This window comes from Barbus barbus, assembly GCF_936440315.1.
Source record: "Barbus barbus genome assembly, chromosome: 3".
In the NCBI taxonomy this organism is placed as follows: Eukaryota; Metazoa; Chordata; class Actinopteri; order Cypriniformes; family Cyprinidae; genus Barbus; species Barbus barbus.
The window spans coordinates 29,644,153-29,665,681 of NC_136731.1; the positions used below are offsets into that span (position 1 = coordinate 29,644,153).

Sequence of the window (21,529 nt, forward strand, 5' to 3'; positions counted from 1 at the left end):
GAATAGTTTTCATTTAGGTTTCTAATAGTTTTCATTTTCTTTGATTTCAACCCAATATTCTTTAAAAAATTACAAATGCAAAGATAGCCTAACAGTTATCAGTAATCTGAATCATGTCCACCATGTGTGCAGTGAACGTACTGTATGTGCAACTGGTGTGAACTAGTTGAGTCATGCTAGAGGTCTTATTTACTTCTGGGTTGCCCTTCAGACCTCTCAGTGGTGTGAACACCAATCGTCTATTCCTCACTTAACGCCTCTCGCTCTCCCAATGTTCCTCTCCTTCACGCCCCCCCCCCCCCCCCCCCCCCCGTCACTTATTTTCACCGTTTTTGCGTTCATGCCTCCCCAGATTTCATTCCCACCAGCTCGCAACACCCCCCACCCCTTTCTCTCTCTTTCTCCCTCTCTCTCTCACACACACACACACACTCTTCCTCACATCACTACCTCTCTTCCCATCACATTGCCTGCTTCCTCGCCTCTTATCGTCTGTGCCTCTCTGCCACGCAGTCATCCTCCGGCTCCCACACGTGTCAGCCGGCTCTTCCTCTGCGTGTCCTGCGGTCCGGCTGTGGTTCTTCTTCTCTCTGGAGCTTGAAGGAGGGCAGAGAGGCCATGGAGCACAGCCACATCTTCACCGTGCTGTCCACCAACTCCAGTTCCTGGAGTCCTCGCGGTTGCCCTCTCGGACAGTTTCCTGTCATCTACTACAGTTCCTTGTTGTGCCTCGGCCTGCCTGGTAAGAATGATGCAAGAAAGATTTTCAATGCAACAATGCATGTTTTCACACATGACTTTGTGTATTCATGAAGTACATAGGAGTGAGAGGAGTGTATCGCCCCAAATATTCACATTTGTGGCCAGTCTGTACAGATTTTTTTGTGCAGATTCTTAATATCTTGATTATTTAGTGCTTTCATGCATGACTTTGTGCATTTGTGAAATGCATAGGGGTGAGAGGAATGCATCATCCCCAATATTCACTTGTATACCTGTTACTGCAGTTTTTCCAAACCAATTCTTAAAATCATGATTATTTAGTGCTCAATGCATGTTTTATGCATGATTTTGTGCATATATGAAGTGCATAGGTGTGAGTACATTGTCCCCAACATTCACATTTGTGTTTGATCAGTGGAAGTTTTTCATTGTGGATTCTTAAAATTTTGTCTTTAGTCCAACTTAATCTTGATAATTTAGGGCACAATGCATGTTTTTATGCATGACTTTGCATATGAATGTGTATAGTACATAGGGGTGAAAAATGTTAACTTACATTCGTACCTATCATTACAGGTTTTTCATGCATGCTTAACATCTGGATTCTTTAGTACACAAGGCATGATTTTTTTATGCATGATAGGGTATTGCCCTAAATATTCGCATTTATGGCCGATCTGTAGTGATTTTTATGCAGATTCTTAAAAGCTTGATTAATTAGTGCTGTTATGCATGACTTTGTGCATTTGTGAAGTGCATTGTCTCTAATATTCACATTCACACTTTTCACAAGATACTTAACATCTTGGCTATTTAATGCAAAATCTATGTTTTTGTTCATGGCTTTGTGTAATCATGAAGTGAGAGGAGTACATCACCCTTAATATTCACATTTGTGCCCATCAAGGTTGTTTCTGCTGATTCTTAAAATATTGATTATTTAGAGCACAATGCATGTTTTGTGCATATATGAAGACCATAGGGGTCAGAGGAGTGCAACATCCCCAGAATTCACATTTGTGGCCAATCAGTACAGATTTTTCATGCAAAATTTATTATTTAGTACTCAATGAAGTGCACAGGGTTGAGGCGAGTGTATCATCATCAGAATTTACATTTGTGGTCAATCAACGCAAGTATTTCATTGTAGATACAGTAGATTCCTAAAATGTTGTCTTGGGTCCAACTTAATCTTGATTATTTCATGCACAATCCATGTTTTTATGCATGATTTGTATATGAATGTGTGACATGCATAAGAGTGAGAGAAGTGCATCACCCCATATATTCACATTTGTACCTGTACATACAGTTTTTCATGTAAATTCTTAAAAAAAAAGATTATTTAGTTACAATGCATGTTTTATTGCATGACTTTGTGTATTTATGAATACACTGGGCTGAGGTGAATGCATCGCCGTAATATTATTGTCTCATAGAGATTAAATAGAGATTTTTCATGTAGATTATTACAATTTTGTCTTGTCCCACTTAATCTTGATTATTTACTAGCATCCTTGACCAAATAGTCTGTAACCTTGTGAGACACAGCCATATTGGCATCAGAACTAAGGAAAACACTGTTTCCAAAGGTCATCGGTGACATTCAGAATTCAGTGTCTCACATCATATATCAGCAAGAAATACCTGTTATTCCACAGATGCTGAAATTACATCCGGCTCTAACAGGAATGACCTGGGGAGCAAGACAGATGATACATTAGATGTCTTGAGTAGCCCTCGTACTAATTGGCCTCAAGCGTTTAATATTAATGCTCCTGGACACTAAAATTACATTTTGTCCCTGCACAATTGTAGGTTGATTGCTCATTTATAAGTAATGTTATTATTTTCAGGTGTGCTGAACATTTGAATCGAAGCTTCTCTCTCAGGTCGGACGCCATGTGGCACAGTTTCAGCGGGATGATTCGTTGTCAGATTGAGATAGATCGCTGTGCCCTTGAGCGAAGCACTCAGCCTGAGCTGTTTACACAAATATTTTAATTTGCTTTCGAATGCAGGCAGTCTTCTTGTTGCTCAATTGCTAAATAGCAGCTTGAATTTCAGCTCGACACGGATTGGTGGGACAAATAGGGGCGTGATGAGATGAGATTTGAGTCTTTATTCAGCACTGTGTGAAAGTCATCACACCTGGCAGTGATTTGGGTAGATGGAGGTGTAAACGTAATACAAGTAATATTAATATGTAATTTAAAGAAATAGTTTCATTTAGCTCAAAGGGAATAATTTATGATTTTATAGGGATTTGAACAGAATCAGTGTTACTGCGATTCACTGAACGAGCCGTATAACAAACTCTGCATTGGATATTAAAATACAAAATATAGTGAAAACACTATTAAACAGCATTGTAACTAGATCGGCAGATTAAGACATTAACTTGTGAGCAGAAAACACAAGATACTTCTCTTTTCAATATAAATCAGATTTTATTTATATAAGACATAAACTAATCTAACACATGAACACAAGCATTCACACAGTCACACGTTGCAGAAAGACAGAAAGTGAGGAAAGGCTGAGTTTAAGAGAATGAAAATGTGAAATCCCAAGTTTACAGCAATATGTTCAATTGCATAGACCTGAACAACCATCAATCACTTATTTAACCCTCGCTTTGAGTTTCTCAATGAGGCTAAAATTTATGTTAACTGCACCTGATTCAGTTAGAATCTGGAGGTGTACTGTAACGGGGTTGTGTCGTCGTTGCAGACAGGGGGCTCCCCGAAGTGTCTGATTGGTTGAGAGTTCAGTAGTCTTTGAAGTGAGGTCTTGGGTGTTGGCTGAGGATGCGGAGTTGGTCTGGTCGAAGTTTGAAGCGAGTGCAGTCGGAGCTGGACTTTGGAGCAAACTTACATTAGAACACGAAACTCCACGGAAAGAAAAGAAACTAAAGTAAAAGAATAAAAATAAAAGGATGTAACGAGACTAGGTTGGCTTTCTTTCCATCGCGGTAGCAGCTGGCATGTGGGCCAGAGCATGCTCAAAGAGCAGCACGCGGTGGCAAAGTAAGTAAGAGAAATAAAATATGGTGTCCTGAGCTTTTAAACTCGGCTTTCAGACCGTCCCATCTGGATGTCTTGACCAATTAGATACTGTCCTTGCTTGGGAATTGCTTTGTTTCTCCACCAAATCATAAATCAACTTGTTATCTGTTCAGTCAGAGGTCTGAACTTTACAGGCTCTTGCAAAGTATACTTTTGAACATGATTTCTATAACAAGACTATGATGTATTTGACAAAGAATTGATTGGGAGAAACATTTAAAGCATGAATTTTCAAACTCATACATACTAAACATGAATACTACCCTTTAAGGCTTAAGCTATTCAGTACTTATTAAAAGCAAGACATACACAATGAGTGATTAAAACATGGATAGTCTATAATATGTGGCTTACAAACATAATATGGGGTTCTGCATAGAAATGTCCTTTTAGGATGATTTTATGTGCATATGAAAAATAAAGTCTTTGTATAGTTCTATGGGGAACGAAGGCGTGTTCTTTAGAGAAAGGAATTCAAGTCTGTTTTGTCTTGTATGGGGGAAGACCTGCCCAAGAGAGTCTGTAGCTGGTGATTTCCTATCACAGGTTTACATGCGACGGCCATCTCTTTGAACATCAGTCTTGATTCCTTGCCCCAAATTTGACAGTCTCTTTCCTGAATTGGAATTATCAATAAGTGTTCTTTTGTCTCAATGTTGCAAGCTGTTTTGTGAAAGAGGCTTGCTGGTTAGATTGCTTGCTTCAAACTAGATTTATGACGTCCTGTTTCCTTAAGACCTCTCTGCATTCCAGCTCCTCAGGTTTCAATGTTCTGATGCATCTTAAAATTGTCTGATTCAGTCTCTGATATCTTACAGAGGTGATAAAACACACAGAAATGGAGAGGAGGTGAAGAAGCGAAACCTCTCAAAGGCATTGTACACAGAAAGTGAGAAAAGCATAGAGAATGGATGGAAAGAGAATGAAAAGAGAGAGGTTGACTAAAAGCAGGTGTGATTAAAGAGGAAAGAGGTGAAGAGTGATAGTTTTTGGTTGTATTTTTATAGTAGTTGACAAATAATTTTTATGACAATGAGTGTATATTATATACATATATGTATAATATTATATATACATACATGTTAGAGGCTGATAAGTATTTTTTACCTACCGTTTTGCAATTTACCTAAAGAGTCCTGATAATGTTTTTAAAATGCAAATATTACATGTAGATGCAAATTATTATTTGAAAAAAATTTAAATTGCATGCAAATGATTATTTGAAAGAAATTTAAAAAATGAAAAAAAAAAGTTGAAACATTTTGTAGTTTAACAGCAGTAGGTTTGTTGTGAAACAAAACAAATAAAATATTAAATGCAAATAATAAAATGCAATTAATTATGTATAGTTGCAAAATCAGTTGTTGTAGAAGCTAAGCAATTAGACACATGCCAACAGGGACAGGTTGCTTGTCATCCTTTAAAAACAAGGGGGAAAAACACTAAATAAAAGAAAATACAACCCAATTATTAAATCATACCAAAAATAATTTTGAGAAATATATTAAAATAATGCATTTTAATATATTACTGTGACATTTCATATTCAACTGCACAGCTGTGAACTGCGTGGCAACTTGTAAAAACCTGCTATTCACACTTTAATGAAATTTGAAGACTTTTGTATCATTGTATATTCCCAACTTCGCTAAATCAGAAAATAAGAGTAGAAACCACAGAAAGGAGTGTGTTCAGATGAGCTCATGCCTGTTCGATTGATCGCTGGAGGTTAAGCTCATTAAGGTCACTAATTGGAAGAGGCTGGTCTTATTTCATTGACTTTGTGCACTGAAGGCTGTACTTTGAATGACTGTTTAATTTATGTGTTTTGGTTCAACTGAAGATGAAGGGTTTTCATCCAGAGACTGCCTATAACATCACATGTTTTGGAAGGTCACAGATCCACAGTAACGATCCTCTCACCGCCTCTGCATTACCCTGGTGGTGTTATTCACCAGTTAAGAGGTGGAGCCAATGATTTTCAATTTAGGTAAATGATCCAGGGCACTCTGAGTGCTCACCGCCTCTGTGAAGAAAGTGTTTGTGAGCATTTTCGTGTTTGTTTCAGGACGATCAGCAAGTCAGGCAAAACTTTTAGGGTTAGTTGCTGAACCCAGAAAAACGTTTTGCAGGTTTCGTTGCAGTATTTTGTCAGATGAAGATCTCAAACTCTAGAAGTGACACAGAGTTTATTGGGGATTTTTCCTCACAAAAAAAAAATAAAAATAATAAAAAATACATCTGAGAAGCTGGAGACTTGAGCAAAAGTATAACGCTAATGGCAGGTGACTTGAGAAAATTTACCTTCCTTTTTTTTTAATCAGCTATGAAACTCTCTGTGAATTATTTAATTAAATTAAAAAATGTATAATATTTCCAGTTTAGCAGTATACAATATGCATATTGTGCACAGTAGACAAATTCAACATCTTTTTATTGACCAATTATTTATTTGAACTGACAAAAATTTAGAAATTTTGGAAAACTCCAACACAGAAAGGTCTTGTGGCAACAATGTAGTATACATCTGTGTTAAATGTTTGCCAAATACTGTATGCATATATATATATATATATATATACATACATATACTGCAATCTGCATGCTATTTTTCATAATGAAAAATAGCATGCAGATTGCAGTATATACTGTAAACAATACTCTAATATTCCAGTCTGACACACACAAACATGTGGATTCAAAGCAAACTGAGCCATTACAATTGGTTGCTCCTGTTCTGGGCCTCAGAGACCTGTACAAAGACAGGAGTCAAGTGAAATCAATATGCTTATGGTGTTGAACACAGCTAAATGGAAATGTCAGGAAACGTACAACCTCCAGGCCACAATGGATTCCCTTTGTTTGTCTAAATAAAAATACGTTCTCAGCGGGGCATCTGGAGAGATTAATCCAGTGAAAGAGAAATCCAGAAACAAAATTGGAATGGGCAGTGGAGTATGAAAAAGAAGAATAAAGAGGATAAGGAAAGTAAAACAAAGGGAGTTGGGAGTGGGATTTGGTGAATGTGGATTTTATGTTGGACTGCAGTCATAGTGACACTCTGATACACATGAACACACTTACATACGCTGTATGCAAGACCTAAAACTGATCCACAGAGCCAAGGACACACACACAAACCGCTAATAGAACTCATTCCTCATTCTCAAATAGATGAATAATAACATTAAGACTTCCTGGAACAATCGTTAGCAATTAAACAAATACTACAACATAAAAAGACTAGAAAAAATAAATCATCTAAAACTGACAGTGCTAGCTAACTGATTATGTGTGATTTGGATTAAGCAATTAGATTCCAAAAATTAAGTAGTTGTAATTAGATTATATTACATTTTAAAATACTTGTATTCAGACTGCAGTTACTTTTTTATTGATTACATGATTATGTATTATTCAGTACTATTCACACAAATCTTTGTCTTCGGAAAGCTTGTCTTTCAAACACATTAAAATGTTTAATGTAATTTTCAAGTTGTTAATAACAATGATTGGAATATATTTTTGTTCTCTTTTTTAATATGGATTTTCCTATTGATAATCAAGTTAGGCCACAAGTAATCTAAAAGTAGCCTGATTATATTATCTAAAATGTGTAATGTAATATATCATCTACAGTTTGTCTCATGTCATTTGGAATCAGTAATGGACTACAATTTGTAAGTAATCTTCCCAGCACTGGAAACTGAATTTCGAAAACTGCAGAATTTGATGCAAATGAGAGAGAATTGAGTAACTGAATTTCATAATAAATGTCATTACTATAGCAAGAAGCAATTAATAGTAATGTGTTCAGTTCAGCTGTAATAGAGTTCAGGCTGTTGTCACTCAACTCAGACACAAAAATAACCTCATTTTCCTGTTAGTGATCCTGAACAAAAAACACTGAGTTTGACACTGGAAAGCTTTTTTTGTGCAGCCTGTAGGAAAGACAAATCTAAAATGAGATCTTAATTGTTTCTTTTAGAAAGCAATGGCATCAAAAAGAGACATTTGTCTCGAATCTCTCAGGATTTTCCCACCCCAGAAATCGTATATGGGTGAACAGCTCTCAATTGTGCTCGGATTTGCTAAAATACCAAAGTCTGCCATCAAAAGTCAAAGATCTCGATATAAAGCCAATCATGTCTCATCAAATTCTCCCAAAACCAAATAATCTGACTGATCTACATTTATTTTACAGCTCAATCTAGCTCACTACACTCAAAAAAAAAAAAAGATTCTTGCCAGTAATTGAAATTAAGCAAACAATTTAAATAAAGTATATTTACTAAGGGTTAAAATAACTTTTATTGTTCATAATTTCTCTTTCTCAACATTAATGTATTATAGCTGAGACAAACCTCATCAAATTACATACACTAGGCTATACCTAATTTTTTGCCTTAATGCGCAAATGCGGATGTATATTAGATAAAAAAAAACAAACAAAAAACAACCCTGAAGGCAACAAGTTGATAAAGACGCGACTGCGACTCAGCGATAAGGAGGGTTAAGAATGACTGTGGAGATTATACAAGGTAAGATATTTTCTTTATTTGTAAGTGATTTAGACTTAAACATCATCTATTTTTATGATTTAATCTATCTTGACTTAATAAATATCTTAGTTTTCGCCGTGTCTACACTTTCTTCGAATGAACTAACGTTAGGCATTCGGCCTTCCCTGCTTCTTTGATCATTTTAAAGATATACTGTCGACTATGTGCAGCATTTTTGCATTGAGGCAGATTAATTTTGCGTGTTGTTTTTAAAACACAGAATTCAAACAGATTTGACATCTCGAGGAGATTTAAAACAAATCTGTTAACAAATATTTGTAACTTGGGATCATTTTCAACTGACTGTGCATCTTTTTAGACAAATTAGACCGTGTTCACACTTGGCGTCTTTTTTGACTAGAAAAAGTTGACAAGAGCGTTTTTTTAATGAAAAACAAAGCTGGCAGCGTCTGTTACAAATAGCAGCTGAGAGCGTCTTTTGTTGTCATAGCAACAGCTGTAACAGACAGTAGCCTAGCGCTGTGTACTGCAGAAATGTCAAGAAAGAGTAAAAAGTTGGCTCTTGCGTTGGCTTTTGAAGTTAACGGGAAAGAAAATGTCGATTCACAACGACGTTTGTGGGTGCACGACATTATACGGGGAAGGAACCAATATTATGATAGAGTTTTGTGCTCATATCATACAGCTCCTTGTGCTCCGAAACTAGTACGAGCAGTCTATCTACCGGCACCTTCTCAATTTTTCTTCTTGTTGTTATGGAAACGACAGATCTCGCTACTCGCTTGTCATTGGTCAGCTGTCAAAAAGGCGCTTGACGTAGGGCGTTTTTTTCAGAAAAGTTTACATTTTTTCAACTCGAAAAAACGCTCTGAGCTGCAGAAAAAGAAGCCGGTGGTGGCGTTTTAAAAAGCGCTCAGGACTTTTTTGAAAACACGGTTTACTCCATAGGATTATAATGTAAAACAGACGCTGGCAGCTTCGAAAAAGACGCCAAGTGTGAACACGGCCTTACGTGTTTTTTTTTTTGTTCGTTTTTTTTTGTTTTTTTTTTAAGATAGCTTTGTCATCTCGATTTCACTTTGCAAATATGAAAAAAAAAAAGTTATGGAAACACGTGTATGAAAAATGCATGTACAAGTTCAACAAATCGCATTAATGAAGTGGAATATGCATTCATTTCATGCTGCATTGTAAAACTCAAACAATATGTCATCTTTACTATTTCAGACACATTGTCATCATGATATCATTTCAACATTGACTCCAGTGTGGGATAATCACTCAGTTATGGTATGTATAAGTTTTTTTGTTTGTTTTGTTTTGTTATATAACTAAACTTTACTCATTTCTTTTCAAAAGTATTGATGTTTTCTCTCTCTTTTTTGACTTTTAGGTATGAAAGCTACATGTAAAAGTTTATTGGAAACGTGCTAATCTACATAAAGTGTTCAGCAGCAAAGGAGGTGTTTCTACACAGAAGATTCAGACATTGTCAGTTACAGACAAGGTGTGGTAAATTTCATTTAATTTCTTTAGGACTAATTACAATGATTGAACTTATCAGTTTTTATTATTGTGCCATTTTTAATATATATGTTTTTAATGTTGTCATAATTTCAGTGTGGTGACACACATCAAACGACAGTGTGTGTGTGTACCTCAATGAGGACATGACAATAGTCAAAGAATTCCAGGTTAGTATATATACTTTTTTTGTATGGACCTAAACATTGCCAGACTGTATATTGTCATTTTTTCAGTGAAACTGGACAATGTGTTGTTGTTGTTGTTGTTGTTTTTTAATGCCTTGGGACTGCAACCCTGAATTCACTCTTCTTTATTCACTTTCCAAAGAAGCTGCTGCGGATGAGCCAGATGTTGGAGTTTTGATCGATGGTGTGAAGCTGCTACAGCACTTGGACACACAACTATTTCCTTTGGATTAGTAATGCTGTTCGGACTAATCTACGCTCTCAACTTAATCTACCCTCAGAGTCTCAAATTCACATTTGAATTCTTCCAGAAAGTACTGACAAATCTGCATGGCAGCGAGCTTTCCTCAAAGGTTCAAGCACTTCAAATTTAAATGTTTCAGTCAATAGGACATAGGACATGTTTCCAAAAACTGGAGGGATATTGAAAACTTTTAAGCTTAAAGACATGACAAGGATACCCTGAAAGAGATTCTACAAACTGATGACACTAACTCCAGCATGGAAGAGACTGCACCTAAAGCACCTTTCTGTTTCCTCTAGCTGAAATACTTTTGATATGGGAGATGTTAGCACTAGTTCTACTGACTCAGACCAGGAAATCAATTTATCTGATGACTTGTTTTCCAGCAGCGCTGAGACTGTCTTGTGTATCCCGAGTCAAGAACCAGTTCTTGGCCTCAGGTTTTTGTAGTTCCTCGTTTTTCATGTTTTGATGAAATTCAACTTCAAAGAACTGAATGCTACTTATTCCACCACCAAAACTAAGACGAGGAGATCTTTAGCTATGCAACAAATCACACCACAAGGATTAGGACACTTTTTGGTGACCTAAATGTTGAAATGTAAAAAAAAACAAAATCTGATATTTTATTTGTATTTATTTTTTTTTTTAAGTGTAGAAGTGCTTAAACTGTCATCACTAGTTATATGTAACCATCCCTAAGAGGCACAAAATCACTTTCACTGACTTTTTCATTAACTGTTCCCATCTGTTGGAATGACCTGCCCAACTCAATCTGAGCAGCTGAATCCTTACCCATCTTCAAGAAACGGCTAAAAGCACATTTCTTCCATCTTTATTTGACCCTCTAACTCTAGCACTCTCTATTCTAATTTTATTTTATCTATCTGTCTTCTTTTTATAAAAAAAAAAAAAAACAAAAACCTTTCTACATGTACAGCGTTAGGCTAACCAAGACTTGTAATAGCACTTGCATGTTGTTGCTCTTTTGTTGGTTTTGATTGCTTCTAATGTCCTCATTTGTAAGTCGCTTTGGATAAAAGCGTCTGCTAAATGACTAAATGTAAATGTAATATGTGAAGTAAAATATAATAGTTGCTTTCCTTTTTTGTATTCCCCCCAAGGGTTCTGGTTGTTTAATTGTTCTAACAAATAATTAGGAAGGGGAGGGACCATTACATTTGTGTTTCACGTTAGGTCAGGAGAAAGTACAAATTGTTTACTATGCAATGATATAACAATGTTACTTAGAAAATGTGTAAATGTTTGATGTTAAAGCAATTAATGGAGCAATTGCAACACGATAAATGTTTGAAAATGTAACATGTTTTTGACCATTTATTTAATAGAATTGAGAAAATCTAAGGTAATTATATAAAGCAAGTAACAATAAGTTATTGGAAAAGAATAAAGTTTATGTATTCCACAAGCTTAAATCACAGTTCATCAGATTACATAACATTTATTTAATTAATTCATGTCAACTGAACGTGACAGGGTTAAGTTGAAATAAATGTTAACTTTTACGTTGGATTTATGTAATTAAATTAGATGAAAAATTTACGTCTAATTGATAATATATAAGTTTTGGGGTTAAATATTTTTTTGAGTGTAGAACTGAGCTGAAGGTTCTGTATCCTCGAATTGATGGACCATTAGTTCAGAGCTGTGTAAAATAATTTGACAGTAATAATCTATTAAAGACCTAAACAATAATTCTGAACCTGTTATGCGATTATTTTGTCTTCCTGCGGTGGAGTCTGCGCACAAAGTCACACACAATTTGCCATAAGGAGTAGAGGACGAAGGTTATCTATGTAGTGAGCAGGCCTAGATGTTAGATGGAATAGGTATATGGGTAGTTGACGTATCAATGTGTCTTACAGTGTGACGGAAAAAACAAATAAATAAAAATTAAATACCCTCTAACATGGAAGATGAACCTCTCTCATGCTATTTGTAACTCTAAGAATGAAGATAAATTTTTCTTATGTTATTTTAATGGTTTTTTTTTTCTCAATTTTTGCTATTTTTTCTCAATTTTTGCTATTTCCATTTCCATACACATTCCATTTTGTATTTGTCAACTACCCATATATGTTTCTATAATGACTCTGCAAGATTTATTCAGTTTGTGCTGTATGTCTATATATATGTCTATATATTTGAAAAAAGTCTTGCATTTAAATGGGTTCATCAGTATTAATTAACATATCCTCCTGGGGGGAAAAAGGGATCACAGATATTGAGATTCACAGCTGTAATCACAATCGTCACATGGGAAATAGATAGTCAATCAGCACATTGCAAGTAGCCTATAGGTCATGTGGATATTCATGCATACAGAAAATGTACATGCTGTGCACAATATACTGTATACTCCAGAAAAAATAAGGGGAGCATACTGATATTCTATTTTTCTAATCTAAAAAGTTAAGCTATGAAAGACTAACCTCAGAGCACTAAAATGTTTGTGAGTTCAACCGAGAAATAGACAGACAGCTTTGTTTGCATTTTTTATGTGTGTGTGTGTGTGTGTGTGTGTGTGTGTGTGTGTGTGTGTGTTTTGAAAAGGAAAAACTTGCATCTTTTCGTCAAACGTGATGCAAATGAATCAATCAAACCTATTTCTGTCTGTCTCTCTGTTTGTCTATACATCTTTAAAAGAATGCTTGTGTGCCTGAGATTGCCAGTGTTTATGCAAATGTGTGAGTTTGAAACTGGAGTCTTTGTAATTTGTAATCAGCTGATGTTCTGGAACTGTGAAGTGTGATTCTCCAGACTCCTGACTGGCATATGTAATCCAATTCCATCTTTATTAGCAGCCCAGAATGACTGTCAGACAGGCAGAGACACACCATGGGTGCAAAACACTTTGAAGTTTTCATCCAGTATATTGTTGCATGCAGCATGGTAAGAAAAGCATGGAAATTTACTGTTACTTTTGGTGAGTTACTTTTTGAGGTTAATTCCCAGAATGTTTCCTGAGGTCTTTTGTTGTGTGGCTTTATCCTCCATGCTTCCCCTACCAGTGTGTTAAATTGTTTGGCTTAAATAAAGACAGGGCTTTTGTGTGCATGCTCTTTTTATCACAGTGAGAGGTCATGACAGTCACTGGTCATTTCTTCTGCCCGTACATCTCACGCTGCCTGTGCGTAACCCACAAACAATACAGGTTTGGATGAAAGCAAGGTAATGAAAGGGTCTAGAAAAGGAAAGAGTGGATGCTAGAGGGTCTGCGTATCCTTGGGCCTTTTTCCTGCGTCACTGTGACATGGACGTAGAGCTCCACATAAGCACCAGCAATTGGATGTAACTGCACATGTTGCTGCTGCGTGTTCAGTTTTTATTGAAGATCACAATGAGACAGAGGTGAAAGTTGTGGAGGAAAAGAGGCAGGCAGGAAGAAGAGGGACAAATTGAATGACCAAGTCTCAGAAGGTCATGTTCTCTCATGCCTTTGGATATGCATCTGTATACATGGCCGCACATGTTTGAATTTCAGTGTACATGTGTGTCAACGTGTACAACGTGTGAACAGGTACAACGTGTACAGTGTACAACGTGTGAACAGGTGCATGTGTGTGAATTTGAGTGTGTATGAGTGAATGCATGCACCTGAATGATAATGTATGCATCTGAAATTGTGTGTGAATGAATGTATGTGTAAATGCTTCTGATTTGCTGCAATGTGTACAAACTTAAGTGGCTGTATGTGTATTCATGTGGATGTATATGTATATGCATCTGAACGTGTATGTGAATGTATGCATGTGACTGTGCATTTGTGTGAATTCACGTTTGTGTATGTGAATTTGTCTAAATGCACGTACATGCAAATATGCTTGTATGCATATGAATGTGTGCATGTGATATGGTGAATATGGATGTTAATTTTAGTGTTTGTGTGTGAATGCATGCATGTGAGCATTCATATATCTGAATGCATGAGTGAGTGTGACTGCGCATGCGAAAGAATGTGGATGAAAATGAATGCATGCTTTAATGAGCGCATGCATGTTAATGTTGTAAATGCATGTAAATGTGTGCTTGTGTGTGCGCAGGTTAAGATAAGTGTATGCATTTCATGTGATTTGTACACTTTGAGACATTGTGAGTGTGTGCAGTGGGTAAGAAAGATGGAGCAGCTTTTGATTTCGGCTTCGCTAAATTTTGTTACTATTTGTGGTACTGCAATTCCAATGCAGTATTGTATGACTCATTCTTTACACCCGAATTGAATAAAGATGCAATTTTCTCACCTGTATGTCCCATTATCTGGCAAGACTGACTTCAACGCTTTCTCACCCACCAGTTCCTCTCTCTTCTCACCATGTTCTGCTTTCTCTCCATTTCTTCTCACGTTCCACAGCAAACATCCTCACCGTGATCATCCTTTCTCAGCTGGTGCTACGGCGACAGAAATCGTCCTATAACTACCTACTGGCCCTGGCTGTAGCCGACATCCTGGTCCTGCTGTTGATCGTGTTTGTGGACTTCCTGCTGGAGGACTTCATTCTCGGAGCGCCTCTTCCAAACTCCCTTAACAAAGCGGTGCAGGTTCTGGAGTTCTCCTCCATCCACACCTCCATCTGGATCACTGTTCCCCTGACCGTGGACCGCTACATCGCTGTGTGCCATCCGCTGCGCTACCACACCATCTCCTACCCAGCCCGAACTCGCAAAGTGATCTTGGCGGTGTATGCTGGCTGCTTGATCACCAGTGTCCCATATTACTGGTGGCCGGAGCTGTGGCACGGGCTGCCGGGAGCGAGCGCTGGTGGCCGGAGTAGCAGTGCAGGCCAGCATGTGTTGGTTTGGATCCACTGTGCAACGGTTTACCTGCTCCCCTGCTCCGTTTTCTTCTCGCTCAATGCCATCATCGTACGCAAGCTCCGTTGCCGCCGTAGCTGCTTCCGTCTGCGTGGCTACTCCACTGGAAAAACCACGGCCATCCTGCTGGCCATCACCTCAGTTTTCGCTGTGCTTTGGGCGCCACGCACCCTCATGATCCTTTACCACCTTTACACGGCCCAACCTGCGATGCCTGGACCGGCCAGGCTGCTGCATTTGGTCACAGATGTGGCGAACATGCTGGCACTTCTCAACACTGGCGTCAACTTCTTCCTGTACTGCTTCATCAGCAAGCGTTTCCGCAGGATGGCCGGCACGGTGCTAAAGGCCCTTTTCCGATGCAGGAAGCAGCCGCCGCCATTTTATGCCAGTCACAACTTCTCCATCACCAGCAGCCCTTGGATCTCACCAGCCAACTCACACTGCATCAAGATGCTGGTGTACCAGTATGACAAGAATGGCAAACCAGTCTGCATATCCTCCTGAATGCCAAATCAAATCATGCCCTACCAGTGTAATGCTGGCTACTAAGTCAGGCGAGCTTGGGAAAAGTCCTTCCCGACTAGTGATGAGCAGAAGGCGGCGATCGGTTTGTTGGAAAGTGCCTCAACGAAAGATCCAGTGTCAGGGTCAAAGACATCTTAAGGCCAAAATGTGGTTCTTTCTCTGGCAAAAAAAACAAGCAGGAATGGTCATTAAGCTATAACATGCCAACGCCTTTCAGGATATTAATGCAAAAAAAAAAAGACTCAGTCTCAAAGTCAAGAGAATTCATGAAAGGCTTGCTCGCATTCCAGGCAATGACTGTCCAATTAGGCTAATTATATTGATGTGATTTAAAGAGTTTGTCCCTATTAGGGCTGGGCAATATATATATATATATATATATATATATAAAATATATATATATATCAATATTTTTCAAATAAACGATATTAGTTAATTTGTCAATTCTTTTGCATTTTCTCTTGATAAATTAAAAAAATGTGGGCTTTTTGGCCCTCATGGAAAATAGTTTACTGCAAAATCAACACTAGTTTAAAAAACTTATTTATTTATCTTATTTATATGAATCTCTTATTTACATCGCGTTTACACATTGCTAGTTATCATATTATTATGGAAGCCTGTTTCCGCCACATAATTACAACTTTTTATCTCACAATTCTGACTTCTTTTTTTTAATAATTGTGAGATATGAACTCACAATTGTAAGTTTAAAATAAACATGATTGTTTAAAAAGAACATCAAAGTTGGTCTTTTTTCCTCAGAATTGGACTTTATAGAAAAGAAGTCAGAATTGTGAGATACAAATTCACAATTGTGAGAAAAGTTAGAATAGCAAGAAAAATGTCAGAATTGTGAGATATAAACTCAAACAATTGTGAGTTCAGTTCAAATTGAGTTATTCAGTGGTAGAAACTGGCTTCCATAAATTATTTGTGAGATTGTAGAGTAAAGAAAGTAAGCATGGTTGAACAAAAACAGCACTAATGAATGGATTGTGACTTTCATGTCTCTGATTGGTCAGTGCTTATTGGCCACAAGGCTCAAGGTTGTTAAATGCTGAAAATAGAAACCTTTGATGCTCTTCTCAAAGCACTCACACATATGGGCATATGAGCATTTCATAGCCTGCATAACAGCAGCCATATTCGCCATATATAAACTAAACTCTTAATATTATCATGGTATGCATGATATTCCCTACATTTTTATCGTAAGCAAAGACAATGCGATAATATCTCCAATATTCGATGTATCGCCCAGCCCTATAGTCTCAAGCATGGTTTCAGTTTAATGTGCACCAAAGCTACATTTTACAAGAAGAAAAAGGATTCAAAGCCGAAGCCAGCGAAATGTTACTGTATGTCAACCACCTTTCCCCTCTCACCTTCTCAGCAGAGAGACAGAGCACTCCCTCCCTTTGTGACATTAAAAAAACATGCTGGCATTTTCATTTAATATGCTGTTGGTCTCCAAGGGCCAGTTGCAAACAGCACAAGCTCTTATTAAAGAATCAAGTCTTTAGACATGCTCAGTGCTGGAAACCTGCTATGTTATTGCTGCCTGATGAAGAATAATTACAAAAACGCAAAGACTTCTGCTTCAGCAAAAAGCTTCTGGTGCAACTGACTGTTAAGTGTAAAATTAAGGCAAAAAAAAACAAAAACTTTAGAGAAGAATTATTCTTTATCGGTTAAATCAATATTCTAAGCAACATCGACACTCATTGCTCAGCACATTAACAGATTTTCTATCACAGTGACAAACACTAAATAATTAAGACTTTTCAACTTCTGCCACACACGTACACACACACTCATTTATCTTTGGTGGGCAGCCTCAAGAAAAAAAAAAAAGCGAAAAAGAGAATGCTTTTCAAATAAAATCAATCTCCAGAGTGAGCTATTGGAGGAAACCACATTCATTTATCTTCACTGCGGCATGGAGTAACAGGCTACCATCTGAAGTGCTTTAACTGTGGTGCATATATATTTAAACTATACAGCGGGGAACGTGTTCATAGATAAGCTAGATAACTTAAAAATGTATGATCACTGTCATAGACAAGGCTGTATTCACCTGTCTCATTACAGCGGTGAGCTATGAATGCTAAATGCTGTGTTGGTGGTGAAATGTAAAACAAAAAAAGTGTTTCTTTCAGAACTGAAATGGTCACTTTCCATTACAGCGTCCATTTTAAAAACTGTGGCTTTTTTGTGGCTTTTAGTTCATGTCTGTAAGCCCTGAGGAGCAGTTTGAGGTACGTATGCTTGCGTACTCCTTAAAGTTGATGAAGTTAATTTATATATTTAAAATGTTCTGTCTTTCAATTCCAGGGTAATGGAACTTTTTTTGTCCAATAATGCTCTTCCATAAAAATAAGTTATTTTATAATGAATTTTATCCATTCTTTTAAAATGAATAATTTAACAATTCTGCTCCTTCTGGGTCACTTCTGTACATGGATTTAAACATGTAAGTGAAACGTGTGACTATTTTTCTGTCTTGAAAGAGTCTATAACACGCCTACAGAATGCTGGGTAGATTACTTACACACTAGAGTCTGTTACTGATTACAAATTGCATGATGAAAACTGTAGACAGTATTGTAATTTAGATTACTCATTTTAGTTGATGTATTCTGACTACGTTTGGGTTACTTTCAGATTATTTTGACCTAACTTCAATTAATTGGGATTATTATTATTTATTTATTTTTTAAACTGAGAAATAAAATATATTAATACCATTAATCAACATCAGAGAACATGCAAGCATAATGTTAAATTACTTCATATGTGATTTATTTATTTATTTTACATATGAATTATTTAGGTTTGGATTTAAATCTCAGGGGGACTTCAAGTTAATATTTTATGTGACTGAGATGTACTGGAGTTTTGGTGTTGGAATTTGGCTTCTGATCACTGATTGGTCTGAGAGAATCGTCACTGCCTGCGTCACTGGACTTCCGACACGATACACAACAGACCCGCTAGATTTAAATCAGCACAGCCAGCGATGGATCAAACGCAGCTGTTTTGAATGAGCGCACCTTTTTGAACAACCAAAAAATGGCTGTTTCGTTGTCTGTTGAGGAAGTACAGGAATTCGTGTTTACCGACAGTGATTTCTGGAAGTATTCCTGGGCCCATTTAGTAATGTCAATGACAGAATCATGTCACAATAATGGACATGGAATGTTTACACAGTATGTGTTTACACAGCGTTTTAAATCATGGCGGGTGAGGGCGTTTTTGTACGCGTTTAGCCAATCAACGTACACTTACGTCACGGATAGTTCCTAGAACTGTTTTAGACCCTACTCTGAAGTAGGAGCTAATTTAGTTCCCGCGGTGCGAACATGCTAAAAAGTGGGTAGTTCCACAATTAGTTCAGGTACTATGAAAAGGTTCCTGCAGTGAGAAAGGGCCTTATGTTCTATTGTGAAAAAAATAGTTGGCTCATGTGATTTGAATGTCTTTTAGTTTTCATTTTATTCAAATAAAAAAAAAAAAACGTCCCAACATTTCTGGAATTCAGGTTGCATATTGTGAATACTCATGGTATTAAATTATCCTGCAAGTAGATTTTTTTTAGAAAGGAAAACATTTATAGTGTTAAAATTTTTCATTTAAAGAAAAAAGAACTAGGAAGAAACAATAAATTTGTAATCATGTAATCGATAAAAAGTAACTAATCTGATTATGAGCATTTTAAATCATAATACAATCTAATTATAAGTACAACATTTTTGGAATCTGATTACGTAAACCAGGTTACATGTAATCATTTACTACCCAGCACTGTACATACCCTGATAGTGCATAATTTTATTAATTGAACCTACTGAATCAATACACTGAACAAGTGAGTGTTTTGAACCCGAGCAAGATTCAAAGTGGCACCGAACAAGACTTGTTTATCGAACAAACTGAACAAACGAATCAGAGTGAAATTGATGATCCCGTTTGTTCAGCTCATCCACTCAGTTGAATCAATATTTTCACCATACTAGCAATAGCAAAGTAGCAAATTGTGCTTTTGCCAGCCTGTGATGTAAATTAAGCGCAAAACAAATTAAACAAACAATCCGGCCTAATCGGAAATATGTCAGCGCATTTGCATTTGATTTCATGGGTTTTTAAAAATGTTATTATATGAAGTGTGTGTAACAGTAATCAAAATGCTCTTAATATGCAATTATTTTGTGGAGCAGCCTGTAATTATGCATATTGATTGTTCTTGCTATTGTAATTAATTATATTAATATGGACCCTGTAATGTAAAGTCTTACCAAATCTGAGTTATTTTACTCAGTCAGTAGAACGTTCAGGAAATAGGAGCCCTGTTACTGGTTACTTTAAAGTTAACCTGTGAGATCTCTATCATGTCAGTTAAAAGTGTGTAATATTGTATGTTAGATATGTACAGAATACAAATTAAGCGAAACTATAGACCAGAATGTCAAGGTGCTGCTAAAGTGTCTGTACTGTATATCATCCAAACTGATATTTATTCTTTCTTATTTATTTGTTTATACCATATTTGCCTCTGTCCTTTTTCACTTAGATTGTCTACACAGATTATTCACACTACTATTAAAGGGAATATTTATGAATAAATTGCAAAAAATGATGTAAACAGAAACAGGTTTGTAAATTTTTAAGTGTGACTTCTGTGTTCATGTACTTTTCGAGGCCACTACATGAAGGGCCAATCAAAAACCAATAATAAATGTTTTCATGTCCATTATTCCTTTTCTCTGAACAATCATAAAGCTTATATATTTGGACATTACTGCCAATGTATTGATACGACAGATCATTTAAAGCCACGATCAGTCTTCATGCAAAAAATAACAAATAAGGGGGTAATATATATATGTTTTATGATCCTTTAATCTTTTTGATAGGGTCATGTCTGCTTATGCGGCCTAAGAGACATTAACGTGTTTATTTTTGAGCACATATTTGAACAATAATGTACATATTTTATTTAAGTCAATGAAGCTGTTAACCTTTGATATGTGCACAAGAATGAATGTATGTGATCAGATATTAAGCATATTTGCATTGTTTCCAGTATATAGCCACCTTTTTACAGTTTCTTTAAGATGTTTGGCTGATCAGCAGTGAATCTTTCTATATGTAGGCCAAGTGAATGTATTTGTGTATTTCCAGATTTCCAGTGAATGTACTGTATGTTATGGAAAATAGCATGCAAGTTATTCTGATGTATATTTTCTTGAACACATTAATCATTAAAAATATATCACCTTTTACTTACATTTAATGTCTGAAGTTTATGATTATAAACAGGCGACTTATATAAGCCTTATTAATAAAAGTACCAACGTGGTGAATCTATGTTGAAGAAGTGTATTAGTGTGTAACCTATATCTAATATATATATATATATATAGTACAAAATAATGTCACAATGAAAAAAAAAAGTTCTTTTTTTTTCATATATTAAAAAAGAAACAAATAATAAAAAAAAAAAAAATTTGGATAAATAAAAAATAATTTTAAGGTGAAATATGAGCTTGACAGTTTTGGTCAAATAAACTCAATAAAGAACACACCAGTAGTTAGATCACCTTCCTGATCAATAAATGTTAGTGCTTTTGGGTACAATGCTTAAGTTGCTGGAAGTAATTAGTACATTTAACTGGTCCACAAGCAAACTCAGCAACAAAATCAATGTGATGTGGATTACAATCCATCACTTCACATTAAACCTCGTCTGCAGCTGAAAAGGCCCTTTTTGTCCAGGCACAATTCAATTCTCACTACTGCTTACTGTTTATTGTGCCTGACACACACAAGCTTGTGACCCAACATGCCTCATTACCCTTGACACATATGAGTCAATCTCCAGCAGGCCACAAATAC

At 36.4% G+C, this 21,529-nt stretch overlaps 1 protein-coding gene across 1 annotated transcript; it reads left to right on the forward strand.

The window, feature by feature from the left end:
- Positions 1–618: 618 nt before the first annotated feature.
- LOC306857674 (putative G-protein coupled receptor 139) lies at positions 619–15,610 on the forward strand (the record flags this gene model as incomplete). Its single annotated transcript, XM_079397716.1, has 2 exons — positions 619–742; positions 14,643–15,610. 2 exons carry the CDS (start codon positions 619–621, stop codon positions 15,608–15,610), a joined length of 1,092 nt encoding a protein of 363 aa, XP_079253842.1.
- Positions 15,611–21,529: the final 5,919 nt, after the last annotated feature.